At 37.3% G+C, this 14,189-nt stretch overlaps 1 protein-coding gene and 1 long non-coding RNA gene across 5 annotated transcripts in view; both read right to left on the bottom strand.

The window, feature by feature from the left end:
• The window catches only part of LOC140530919 (uncharacterized), a 949,813-nt gene that overhangs the window by 867,778 nt on the left and 67,846 nt on the right, over positions 1-14,189 (bottom strand). The gene's annotated exons all lie outside the window — the stretch shown is intronic.
• LOC140531014 (A-kinase anchor protein 9-like) overlaps positions 696-14,189 on the bottom strand; it is a 65,935-nt gene continuing 52,441 nt past the window's right edge. Inside the window, exons 10-18 of the mRNA XM_072650215.1 lie at positions 12,472-12,624; positions 11,937-12,005; positions 10,588-10,651; positions 10,316-10,428; positions 9,652-9,843; positions 9,210-9,398; positions 8,745-8,889; positions 6,438-6,657; positions 696-5,104 (exon numbers count right to left, since the gene is read on the bottom strand). Of these exons, the coding sequence (XP_072506316.1) occupies positions 4,906-5,104; positions 6,438-6,657; positions 8,745-8,889; positions 9,210-9,398; positions 9,652-9,843; positions 10,316-10,428; positions 10,588-10,651; positions 11,937-12,005; positions 12,472-12,624 (1,344 nt within the window). The 3' untranslated portion in view covers positions 696-4,905. The remainder of the gene's footprint in view (positions 5,105-6,437; positions 6,658-8,744; positions 8,890-9,209; positions 9,399-9,651; positions 9,844-10,315; positions 10,429-10,587; positions 10,652-11,936; positions 12,006-12,471; positions 12,625-14,189) is intronic.

Below are 14,189 nucleotides of genomic sequence, written 5' to 3'. Positions count from 1 at the left end.
CCTGAGTTTAACTTATCTGGTGATAATATACTCAGATCATCTTCTTCCCTATTGTATCTGTTAAATTGCCTTCTCAGATTGTGTAGGTGACATAACACACCCTGGCCCTAATAGATATATTGTACTGTACTTTGTAATTTAAGAAAAGATCAGATGACAGAAGGAGGAAGAAGAAAAAGAGACTAATTGAGGATTAAGGAATCTGACCATTAAGAGATTAGATTTATTTTGCTGGACTCTGGCATAGCTTAACTCTTGATGGCAGTAGCTTGGGGGGAGGGAAGGCAGAGGCAGAGGTATGTAGTGTGTACTCTATACTGTGCTTTAATACTTCTTGGATCCATAATCTTACTGATGGGGACATTCTCTCCATAAGTGCAGATTGCAACCTGTCTGCACCTTCTCATCCTGTGAGATACTCATTTCTATTCTTCTGTAGAACCTCCACAAAAGATCCGTTTAGCATATGCAGGCCTTCCTATATTGGGTGAGTTACAGTGTTGTACTCTGGCTACAGAGAGCCTTCACGTAATGTCCCCAATATGGATCCTGAATTCTCTAAGTCACTATTCTAGGGGAACATGAGCTCTGACAAAAATCTTCTGAACTGGAAAGATTCCTCAGGCATGGTCCCTGAGATGGACTGAGTCTGCTGTCTAATCAGCTAAGGACAGAGAGACTCATCACCAACATAATTAATCAACAATTATTTATTAAACACTTATGTGCCAGGCAGTAGGTATACAAATAAAAGGAATGAAACTATCCCTTCTTACAAAGAGTTTATATTCTAGAGGAAGAGAAAATTACATGTATTAAAGTATATTGCAGAATAAATATCTGGATTTTATATGAATAGGGAACTCTTGAGGAAGCTTTGTACCAGCACAGGGCAACACCTTTTCTCTGATGTAAAGTCAAAGAGAATTGCTTTGAGCAGTGAGTGTAACTTCTCCTGGATCACATAGCTTGTAGGTCTCCAAGACAGGACGAGGACCTTGGCCCCTGTGACTCTGAGGCTGACTTTCTCTCCACTACACAAGACGTCACCACAAACACAAGCCGCCAGTTGCTTGTTTCCCACAACACTCCCCAGTGGGGCTTGAACCAGATTAAAATGTAATTGGGAAATAGTGAACAAAACAAATAAAAGTTTGATATGAAATAAAATAAAGATAAGTCATAGATACTCTAAATATGTGGTTTTTGAAGTCAATCCATGGCCCACAGGGATCTCCATGTACAGTTTAATGGCCCCAGTCTTTATTTCAACTGAGGCAAATAGAGGTTAAGTGACTTGCCCAGGGTCACACAGTGTCTGAGGCTGAATCTGAACTCAAATCTTTATGTCTCCAAGCCTGGTGCACTACCCATCCATGTCTCTGCCTGCAGATCTAGGGCTCTTTTCCTTATGTCCCAGAAATGTGCCAATTTCCTTTTCTTAATAGTGAGATTTTTCAATCTTTCAATGTCTGTTTACAATCTGTTTCCTCTTTTGCAAAATGTCCATTCATATTCTTGACCATTTGACTCTTCTGCATTTTCACTCTCCTTTAAAGTCATACTCCAATAATGTATCATTATCACATAGTTGTGGTTAATCATTGTATGTTTCTGATAATTATTTTTATGTCATCAAATAAATCCACCATAACCAAATACTTTTGTGATCTCATTAATTTGGATATTCCACCTATTGATTCATTCAGATCTTGGCACATCCATAAATGTCCATCTTGTCTAACTCTTATTCATACCTTTCATGAGTTTACCCCAGTGAAGTGAGCTGGGAACTTTCTTTCTCTTTTTTGACATTGTGAGACTACAAGGAGAATGCTCAGGTCTTCTACTGGTCATTTCTCACTCTCATCATCAGACCAATCTATCTTCTTTCCTGATCATAAATTTTCCTAATGAGAGCCTTTATTCCAGTTCTTATTTGTTATGTTTTTTTTGGAGCTTGTCTCATACCCAACATGCATCTTTTCCTTGCCCTCTGTTATACTAACTTTTATATTTTTATATGACTCACGTCCTACAATAGTGGTAGAACATTAGTATTAAAAGATGAGCTTTTGTTTCCAGGAATTTGGAATTATTAAATGGAGCTCTGTAAATTTCCTGAAGGCACTCCAGGGCACCTGAACTCCTTCTGCTTAATTCTGGGCCTAACCAGATATTCATTTGTACTGCCTGCCCAGGAGATCAACTGGCCGATCTGTTGATCTATTCATCCAACTCTCTACTGATCTATCTTGATCAACCTATGTAGATAGATACAGATGGGCTAAGAGACAGTAAGAGAATTCTTTAGGCTGTTCATTTAATGGCATGTAATAATCTGGTCACAGACATTTTTCATCCACTTGATCTTTCCTATGTGGATACTTAGGCCAAACTCTTGAATGCTTGTGGATCTCCTCCAGGAGGCTCTGCCATGTTCCACTTCTTGATGCAGCCAGCATAAAAAGGTCATCTGCAAAGAGGACGATCTGAAAACTTCACCATCCTAGGGAATTTCTCTTCAAGTCAGATGGTAAATATACAATCTACTGTGAAATTTTGCTTTTAGTTTATGATCCCTGCCCAAATTTCTGGTATCTCTCCCTGCCTTTAAATGCCTTCTCAGCTGGGAGTTGTGTTGTCTCTTGCATGAATCTCTTCTCTAAGTTCTTGGTCCAGTCCAGTTGCTGTTCCTGCCTTTGTTCTTTTTAGTCTCGTTTCTACCTCTTTGACAAGCACTTCTAGGATTAAGGCATCAGAACTCAAGTGCTGTGTCTCTACCTTCCCTGATGCAGAAAGCATGTTTTGTTCTAAAAATCTTTGCAGATTTTTTCCATTTTTCTTCTTGTGGTTGTCCATGCTCTTTTTTATCCTTAAAAATCCTTGGGGTTACTTTGCTTAGCTAGATCCCTTATCAAGCTTTATTTAAACTGGTTCTACTCTTCGCTATTTACATTACTCTTCACTATTTACATTCACCTCACAATCATTGGAAGTGACTCTCCAAATCTTGGGAGCTTTTCCATCATGTACTGCTCAGGGCCTGCCCTGAGCTGTCGCCTGGAGCTTACCTCTCCAACTGCTCCAACTGCTTTACCGGTCGTCCAACGGTTCCAGCCCCCTCCTGCGGGGGAGGGGAACGACCAAACAGTGCACTCGAGGAGCTGCTTACTGCACTTTATTGCTTACCCCAAATCCTCCCAACCTTCCCGTGTTCCCCCTTATATACCCTGCCATAGCTTCTCCCATGTGCCACCCTGGAGGCAGAGCTCAGCTCCGGAAGGGGCGTTCCCAGCACCTGAAGGCGGCTTCTCACCCCCGGGCGTCTCCGGGCTCACCAGGGGCCCATGGTCCAGAGCTCGGCCCTCTATAATGTACTAGACAGGTGCTCCCATGAAGACAATAGGCTTCTACTATTTGTCAGCCTGAGTTTTCAATTCTCGGCTTTGATTAAAATATCACTGTATAAATTAATAGTTTATTTTCCTTTTTTTTTTAATTAAAAAACAATTTTCACTAGGATCTACAAGATACTCTACTTAGGAGCTTCATTTTTTTCCTTATGTGTGGTAAAAGTATTTGTTTATACAGTGTATGCATGTTAAGAAAGAAGAAAGAGTGCTAGCCTAGCTTCCTTTGGGTTCCAGGCTTGCTTCTACCACATAATTCTACCACATATTGCCTATAGTCAAATCAAGTCAACCAATACTTACTTAAGTGCTCACTACTGCCAGGCACTATGGTAAGCACTGGGAAGACAAACACAAGCAGAAAAAAAAGGGAATCTTGTATTGTAATGGGGAAAGATAACCCATGGTGGAGGTTGAAAAGAGGGGGCCGAGTGGAGGACAGTTAGAGGAAGCGCTGGGGAGGAGCCTGGAGAACAGTGAAGGCTGGGTGACCTAGGCCTCCAATCAGAAAAAATTCCTCAATGGAAACTCCCTACACTAATGAAATTACATATCTGGAACCCCTCCTCTTGAAAAAAGCAAGAGAAAGGTTCAGGCTCATCACACTCCATCAGAAAACACAATTTACAATGTTACTGAATGACCAAACACTGACAAAAGATATACCTGGACTCCACGAGGTCCTGACTGTCGAAACCACCACTTGGATCTGTTTTTCCACTGCTAGGGACTGATGGTCTCTCATAACACTTCTAAATCTGTATACTAGAATTCTCTATTACTAGGATAATTTTCCTACCCCTTTTTAATGATAGATGTGAATGAATATGCTAAGGCTATCTTAGCGTATCAAGGCAGTGCAGTTTCTATTTTCCGACTGGACATGATAAACAAGGTTGATTATTTTCAGTTACCATCAATGTAATCAGGGTCAGATTCCACTCAACCCATGGAATCATATCATATATAATATAACTTAATTCAAGAATGATAATTCTGTTATGTGACATCTCTGATGCAAAACTAACATGTTTTACTTTTTTGATGGTATACAGTTTAGATAAAATAATAAGTCAACATACTGTATGTTGCTCAACCTGTTGTGCCTTACAAAGATAGCTTTAGATGGCATGTTCCAAAAAGGCTTCTTACCCAAGACAAGAAAACAATATAGAAGACTACAAACAGTGTAAAAGGAAAGGCCACAAAAAAAATCAGAAGTGAAAGTTGTGAAATTATAGAGAACAAGCAAGCTTTAGAAGATAAGACAGAAGAGGTTCCCGCTCCATCATTCTGCAGAGGTGGGAGATTCCAAGTGTTGCACTCTGTGCTTACTTTCAGAGTTTTTCAATGTATTAATCAGTTATGATGATTTTTCCTCTTTGAAAATACTATTTGCTATGTGAGATGGTTCACAGAGAGGGAGTGGATTTCTGGGGGAATCCATCATAATATAAAAAAAAACCCAACCCCAAACTGTATCAATAAAAACTTATTTTAAAAAATGTTCAGGATCATTTAAAGATGAAAAGGAGCATACCTCAAGTTCTTCTCTTTCCCTTTCTTCACTACGTTCCAACTTGGCTTTTTCCTTCTCCAAAGCCCACTGAAGCTCTCTGGTTTCTTTCTGTTCATTGGCTAATGTATCATTTAACAAATGTACTTTTTCTGTTTTTTCTTTGGCTTCCATCCTAAAACAGAAACAGAAATGATCTTTAAAAAACAATATTTTGTCACGGCATTATACCAAGAAGGAAAATGCATCCTCCCCAGAGAAGCTACCTGTTGGCTTGGTGCCTACTGTCAAAGCTCAAATACGGACCATTTAATAACCTAATCATAGGGAAGGTTCTTGACTATTTATACCTTGTGGTTCATTTCAGTTGTTTCACATATTATTCCCTTCATGCTCTCCCATGTCTGGAACGCATCTCTTCCTCATGTGTGCTTTGCAGAATCACAACCTTCCTTCCAAGCACAGTTTAGGCACCATTTTCTGCAGGAGGCCTTCTCTGGTCTCTTCCCTCTTTGTATCTACTTTGTCCATATCTTACAGTGAATAATCTGTAGACAAGTTGTTTCTCCTGAGAGGATGCGAACTTTTTAAGGGCAGGGACTATTTGATGTGTGTCTCTAGCACCTAGAATTGTGCCTGGTGTATAACAGATACTGAATAAATGCTTATTACGGTTGAAGATGACCTATTCAAGGAGCAATACCGGCTAACTACTGTCAAGTTATCATTTATTAACGTAGACAATACAACATGTAATGAAACTTTATACATTTCTTTAAAGTGCAATTTACTACAGTTGCAAATACACATTTTTTCCTGAGTATGGTAAATAACCATTATATAGCTATATATTTTCCTGCAATTTTTCAAAATAATGAGTTTTTCTTTAGGGATCCAAATTTCACTGATATTTATAAAAATGTCTATGTTTTATATAAAATACCACCTTTTAAAAAATGTACATATAGAAACTAATCCCCACCCATACTAATCAATTCATCCCAAATAGGTCATAATCATTACCTTCAGTTACTTTTTAAAAGAAAGATAAAAAATAAATAGCTTTCCTAACACCAAACCAATGTATGAAGCTGGGGCTAGAAAAGACTCCTGGATTCAGGATTAAGAAAAACTACTAACTCTATGTTAGGTGAAACTGTTCACAGACATTCTATTTCAGCATACAATCTTTTCATTTCTTTCTTTTTTTTTTTTTAAGTATTGCCTTTCTCAGTACATGGTATCCATTGGCTCTAATGTTCTGCACTGTAAGTCTTCCCAAATGTAATTACAGAAAAACAGTCAAGATTTAGGAAGTCCCCAAGATTTCGTGCATCACGCTATTGTCAAACAAGCTCTAGGAAGACAGAGAATTTGGTATGTATAGCATCAGACATCCATACTGATTATTAGTGAGGTCATTCTGGGTGCATATCAGTGTAAGTGGAAAGGATGGGAGCACAGATGCCCAATCAAACAGAAAACTGACAGAAGGAAGCCCAGCACACCTGAAAGCTTCTAACTCCTTCAGGTGTTTGTGTTGGGCTTTGAGCGTCGTTTCGAGCTCCAGCCTGGCCTGTGTCCGCTCATCCTGGAGGTGAGCAGCCCTCACTCTCTCAGAACTGAGCTCTTCCTGTAGTTCGGCTGCTTTTTCCTTCAGTGCGCTCAGCTCCACCTGCATCTCCAGGATCTGAGCCTGCTTCTGCTGCATGTTGTGTTCTAAAAGTTCTAGAAAAGAACACACTAATATCTGTGAGACAACTGCTTAATTGCTTTTAGGAATAACTGTGTCACAGCATTACTTAATTTACAGGTCTGGTCTCTTCTATTTCATTAGCTTTATACTATTATTTACACTTTAAATTTTGTACCACTTCAATATTTTATTAGACACATGTGAAATAACAATGATCTGGGATTACTGGGTGAAATCTACCGCTCAACATTAAGAAAGTTCCCCATGTTATACTGAAACACCATGAAGATTATATGGCTATAGAACAAATTTATGACAGGATACTCAAAATGAACACAAGTCAATTTATTAAACATACAACATTTCAAATAGAAATCATCTTTTAAAGTTTAAAATAATAATGTGAATAAAAGAATCTTTATTTTTTTCCATTCACCTACAAATTTGATTAACTTATGCTCACAATCCTTAACCTTGTACTCCATAAATAAGTTGCCATCTACGCAAAGTACTTGCATGGATTATCCATTTAACTAATGCTACAATTTTCAGTTTTAGTCGACTATTTCTTTTTTCAGTGCAGCGCCATTTTGTAGACAATTTCTGTGAACTTTACTATGATTCTGTAGAAGTTAAATCCAAATCTGTGCTTTTGTTCACGATACTTTCTTTAAAAACAAAAACACAAAACACACAAAAATTTGTAGCATGACATCAAAGTTGAAAAGAAAATGAATTTTTAAAATCCCTACCTAATTTAGAATGAAATACCTTAATAAAAATGGTGTTAGGACACAGAAGCAACACTAGCTTTTTGGCTACTAATGCTATATAAAACTCATATGTATTTGTCTACATTTTGAGGAACAAAATTTGACTTGTGATATATATATATGTGTGTGCGTGTGTATATGTATATATACATACACGTATATAAGCAATAACATGTCATGCATAAACAGTATTTTAATGAATACCAATAAAAACTTCAAAAATAAATTCTGCAACAATAAAGCAATGGTCAATTAAATTTATGTTTAGATAAAAGGTACTTGTAAAATAAAGCATGAATTTGGTTCTATTATTGAACTCACTTTCATCTCCATTCTTAGTGGCAGATAGATAGATGGCTCAATAAATACCAACACATACATATGAATTTCATGTCACAGTAATGTAGATTCTGTTCTACACTGGAAAAGGCTGACAGGGCTGGCAAATTACTTTCAACAAGTGTGGATATAATCTGAGTCAGATTTCACTTTACTCTCTCTGACTTCATTCACCAATTTGCCACAAGAATCGCTACAAGAATCACTACAGGAATAGCTACAGGAATCGCCAGATCCCACTTTCAAGATGACACCGTGCACCAAGTGCAGGGAGGGCAATTGGGTGACATTATGCTACTGTCTTTGACAAGTACTTTTTTGTCGGGGAGGAGACACTGACTTTAGCTGAGGTATATGGAAATCAATAAAATTAGAGACTCATACGTTTAAATAACAACATGACTGTGCTCATTGATCTAACGTAAAATCATCTTCAGTTTATTTTTTTCCCTAGAAATGAAGGGTACAGAATCTAAATGAATATATCTGGATTATCTATATGCTACTTAAAAAACATTTTTCATGGATCTGAAAGGAATCTAAATCTATTTAAAGGAATACTTTAAATTTTGTACAATGATAGCACAAATTCTATTACCACACATGATTAAGATTAGATGTGAAATCTTTGTTTAAAGTAACAACTGTTTAAATCCCTGAATCCTTCTTTCGTGCGGCCATCAAGTGAAATGTGGAGAAGGAAACTTATTTATTATCTCATCCTGCATAGATGCAAAACAGGGAAAGGTGCTGACTTTACTCAGTAGCTTTAGTGTCATTTTCAATGAAATATTTATTCACTGGTAAATTTTTTGAAGCAAATACGCATTATTTTAATACTAATAAAATTGCTTTGGCTTTGATTTTGGATAGCTCTCTAAGAATAATACTAAAGTTTGAGTAATAGGAAATTTTCATTAACTGAGAAAAGGACAAAAAAGATTAAAATCAGGACTGTAAATACATACTTACATATATAGGCAAGCACACACGACACTACAACATACCTTGGCTTTGTGAATCACTCTCTTCTTCTCTCTTCATGGTCATTTTTTCAGTATTTATTTGAGCCCGTAATGGTTGGATTTCGCTCAACAAGCTTCTTCTGTCTGCACTCTGAATATACTCCATGGCAGCTCTGCATTTAATGACCTATTTAGAAAGTGATGTAAAAATCCATAAACTGTATCCAACAGTGAGCTCCTTAGGGAAGGGAATACATATTATTATTCCAATCTACTTCTCCCATTACCTAGCACAGTGTTCTTTATAATGCATATGCTTCATGTTTGTTTAAATGCTTAATTGAAAAGACTATCAAACTAATTAAGAAGCCTCTCACTAAAAAAGACAGCACAAAATACTAACAACTTTAGGACTATGGGTTTCTGGTGTGTTTCCCCTTTCACACAGGAGTGGTTCTTAACAGTACTATGGCAATCAATGTCTTTTGCAGCAGTTTCTTTCAGTACCTGATCTTGTAATCTTTGCTCCAACAGATTCACCAATCCATGGACATCTCTCATAGGGAGAGCTGTCAAATCTGTCTTACGTATGGCTAGCAGAATGTTTTGAACTTCTAGATAGATTTGCTGAAAGGCATGCAGAAATTCACTTTGCCAATCTGGAGGATTCTCATGGGACTGAGAACTCTCATTAAGCTAAAAAAATATAAAATAATGTCAACTTTCAAGGCAGGGCATTTTTCATATGTTCTAAAAATGATCACATATTCATAATTTTAAAATGACAAATATTTAAACAAGCACTTCCAAAAATTGCACTTTTCAAGTATGAAATTTGCAGCAACTTTTACCAACATGAAGGACAAATCTTACTTGAGAAAACAGGGCTCACTGGAAAGATTTTTAAAATTCTGAAAATTCGTATGCTTGCATTATATTTTTGGTGTACCTCAGTTTCCCTTTGCACCTGCATTTTGGCAATTAAATCCACATCAGATGAGATTACGTTGAGGTAGATTTTTCTATCTTCCAGACAAAATGCAGAAGTTTGCTCAGTAAAACAGGCATCTCCTTCACTGAAATGTGGTTCAGTAAGAGCTAGCACTTGCACACCCTCATCATGGACCTCTCTCAGCAACCCCTGTAAAACAAACCCCAAAACCAAAGTGTTGAAATTGTATTCCTGTACTGGACAACTGAAGAATGAAACAGAAAAAGAAAGTGGTATCTGTGTTTCTCTCTAAGGAAAATCAAGCAGGGAATGGCATGCTATGCTTGCTGGGGGCTGAGTGGCATACACTGAGATCTCTAAAAGAGAAGGCCAGCGCAGCACTCAGCCGACCCCTCTTCCTACCAGCATGCTCCTGCTTCATTCAGCACATTGCCTTTTCGAAGCTGCACAGTGGCTATAAGTGCACAGGATATGGCTTTTGGGTCTGTAAAATCTATCCTTATTGCTGCTTTAATCATTATCAAAAAGGCAATAAGCTCTCTCCTGGGATCACAATTCTATGAGTCTCCTTACATAATGTAGTACTTATACCTCCTAATACACCACTGTCTCTAACACAGAAAGGATTTAATCTGATAGAAAGATATCAATTTATTAATACCTTTAGCATCTCTGGAGTTAAGGAATTTTCACGTTCTTCCCTTGGAGTGTCTTCAATATCAAATTCCTGGCTTTGTTGAAGACCGATACCTTGACTCCAATCTAATCCAGAGTCTAAAATAAATAAAAATAATTATTTAGTACGAATAAAAGCATTATAAATTTTATTTATTTAAATTATAAAAATGAAAGGAATTTTCACATAACAGACAAAAAGATTTCGAATATGCTATTGTGGAAAATGTAACAAAATAAAATTCTATCATGACTTACCACTAGAACACATTTCTCTACTTTGATAAAAGTCAGAGTGTATTGATCCAGGAACTGAAACTACCTATATTGGACAGAACAAACACATTTGAAAGAAGAGCTATTATTGTCTTGCCCAGTAAATAAAAATATCAGCTGGTATGTCTACATGTATGTATGTAAATGAAAAAGAATCTATCACTATTGCTGTAAGGCAGTTATTTTAAATGCACTTTATCTTTCTATCTTTTCTTTCTTTTGCTGTTGGACTTTGCTGGCAATATATAGAAATGCTGATAATTTATGTGGGTTTATTTTATATCCTGCAACTTTGCTAAAGTTGTTAATTATTTCAAATAGCTTTTTAGTTGATTCTCTAGGACTCTCTAAGTATACCATCATATCATAAGCAAAGAGGGAGTTTTGTTTCCTCACTATTCTAATTCCTTCAGTTTCTTTCCCTTTTCTTATTTCATGTGATATATCTTCAAAAAATGTTTGTTGAATGGAATTTTAAATTTTAACTGCTGAAGTAAAAACAGTATCCAGAAAATGGCACCAAAAGCTAAGCCCATACCTATATGTGGTATGTAGGTATATTTTACAACTCTTTTCCAAATAGCTCTAATTGCTCTTCAAAGTTAATAATCTATATACTTATTATACATAAACATAATAATATTAGGTGATATTTACACACTGTGATTATCTTCATCTTACAGATGAGGAAATTATGGCTCAGTGAGATTAAGTGACTTACCCAGGATCACAAAGCTCTTAAATGTCTGAGGACAGACTCCAATCTAAGTCTTCCTGACTCCGAGTCTCCACTATGATATGCTGTCATCAATAACTCTCACAGAGACATTTTCATTATACGTAAGCATTGTGTGTATACGTACATGTGTATGTATACGTGTGTGTGTGTGTGTGTGTGTGTTAGAATTCCACGAAGAAACATGAGAAAACCAAACATTAAGAAATGCTAGAATGCTGCTGCAATGATCAGAGATGGGCAGGTGGGGGATATAGCGATAAATAAAACAGTACTTAGCATGTAAAAAGCATTAAGTAAAGTTTGAATAACGTAGAAGCCCAAAGGGAATGGAAATATATCAGGAATTCTAGAGGCCTAGAAAGTAAGAAATATTTGAAATCTATTTGCTATCTCCTTGTAGCCAATAGTCCAACATTTCTGCTCTTTATAATTCCAGCTCTACAACTTATTTCAGGTAGGAGTCAATGTAAGATAACTACACCTTCTTATCAGCTGTAACTTCAAGCTGCTTCTGAAGGTCTGTAATATGGTCATTTTGTCTACCAATTTCTAATTTTTTCTCCTGTATCATTTGGGTAAACTTCCCAAATACCTGATGATGGTCCTTTGTAGAGCTATCTTCAAATTCTTGTACAGCAAAACCGAGTCTTTCCGTTTCATCCTGTTGACGAACAATAAAACACAATGGCTGGGGTTAGAATGGCATTTTCTGAATGATGTTCCAACTAAAGATTATGTAAATTAGAATGTCAAAATGCACAAGAAAAAAATTTGGAAGAAACAATAATGCTGGGTTTACAAAGAGTTTAGCAACAATCCTATATCCATTTAACTGAAGATGAAACAGAGACTTCTGGGCCCCCAGTCAAGCAGCTGCTCAGTGTCACAGCCAGAATCTGAACCCTTGCATCCTAGCTCCAAACCTAACGCTCTCTACAGTGCACCACATCACCATCCCACACTGCTGCTCACATAGATGGCTACTTGGTTTAAAAAAAAAAATGTGGTTAAATGCCTTCTTAAGCACTTTGCACTGACATAGTGTTCATGTATAACGTGTAATGGATCCGCATCTGTGCTTCCACGTCACAGCCCAGCTGTAACTGATGTCTCCCTGCAGCATTCACCTGGAGAAACCTCTTCTCCTGCTCGAGGTCCTCAAGGTGCGCCCTGCGCTCCTTCTTCTCTATTTCCAGCTGCATGTGCAGTTGCTGAAGTTCTTCATTTTTGTTTTCCAGCTCCTCTCTAAATTGCTCCAATTGTTCCTCTAAGTTCGTGATCTGCATGGTCAAAATGACAAACAGAAACGGAAGAAAGAAGTTCTTTAGACACAATGTTGATTTCCTAAGAGATCCTGTGGTAAAGATGTACGAACAGTGTTCAAAATTATATCTTGAGTTTAGACATGACTGGGTGCTAAGAAACAAATAAAATATGGGGGCTGGACCAGGAGGCTAGATCCCTCCTGGTTCTAATATTGTGCAATTGAAAAAAATCACTATAGTTTTCAGGCAACAATTCTAGTGCACAGATTATTTTTAAAAAGAAGTTAAAAAAGACTCTCCTATTGTATGACAAACTAAGCACTTTTAAGCTACTAAGTCCAGAGCAGATAAAATTGAGCACAGGCACCTCATGACCTTGTGACAGAGGCGCTACCCTTTCCTCATTTTTATAAATTTGGAAACTGAGGCTGAGTTGTATAATATTAGGTGCTCACAATAGTCCTGTAAGAAGGCTAGGACATGTACAATTACCTTATTGCAGATAACAAAACTAAGTCAGTCAGTTAAAGAGATTCGAAAGTCACACAGACTAAAACCCAGGTCCTTCATCCCCCAGGGCCCAGTGCTCTCTCTACTACGCCACACATCCCATGGTTGCCAGATGAACCTTCCTCAAGTCAATCTGTTCAAAAGCCTGACCAGATCATGGAACGAGGTCCAAGCACCTTATCACGGTTTTCACAACCCTCCATGACATGCTCTGTCTCCCAACAGTTCCCTTCTTCTCCACTCAATGCTCCATCTAGACCAGATGACTTAGTATCCTCTTCCTATGCCTTTGCTTGACGATTTCCTGTTCAGGATTCTCTTTCCCCCTTTACCTACCTATCAAAATCCTGCCCATTCTTTCATGTCAAACAATCAATGAACGTCTGCTCTCTGTTAGGCCTTGGGATACAAATGCCATGAATAAAACAGCCCTTCTCACCAGCCTCTTTGAAGCTGTCCTTGATACCAGTGGACACTGACCCTCCTCCACTGGCACTTTCTTGATGAGACTGAAAACTTTTTAGAGTACATTATTGTTATGAGTGTAACTGTCTTGTGCTTCCAACAACATGCTATTTGCCCCTCGGAGAACATTACTGAAAGTCAGCCAACATTTATTAAGCACTTCTACACTGAAAAAGATGCTGGGTTAGGTGCTGCCACTGTATCTTCTTTGTTGCCATAGCCCCTGTGATTTCTAGCACAATTACTTTGCAAATAATAGGAACTCAATAAATATTTGCTTAACTCAATTTAGAGTTGAAATATAGTTCTTTCTGTGATAAGGGATAAGAATATGATTGCACGTTTTAAAATTTTAATGAGATGAAACATTTTAAGCACTGTACAAAAATAGAACTACATATTTTAGAAAACTATTAAGATTACGAAGGAAAAATAAACATAATTCGGATTTTAACTTCTAACACAAAAGAAGAGGTGTAAATTTTTATTGCTCTGTTACTATGATTTTGATTTCTACTTTAGAATGAAGAAATTATTAGTAGAGCAGTCCTTTAATGCTCAAAATACAGGCCACCAGAGGATATAGCTAAAACCCCTAAAATGAG

This window comes from Notamacropus eugenii, chromosome 3 (assembly GCF_028372415.1).
Source record: "Notamacropus eugenii isolate mMacEug1 chromosome 3, mMacEug1.pri_v2, whole genome shotgun sequence".
NCBI lineage: Eukaryota > Metazoa > Chordata > Mammalia > Diprotodontia > Macropodidae > Notamacropus > Notamacropus eugenii.
This window is presented reverse-complemented; position numbering and strand designations above follow the sequence as displayed.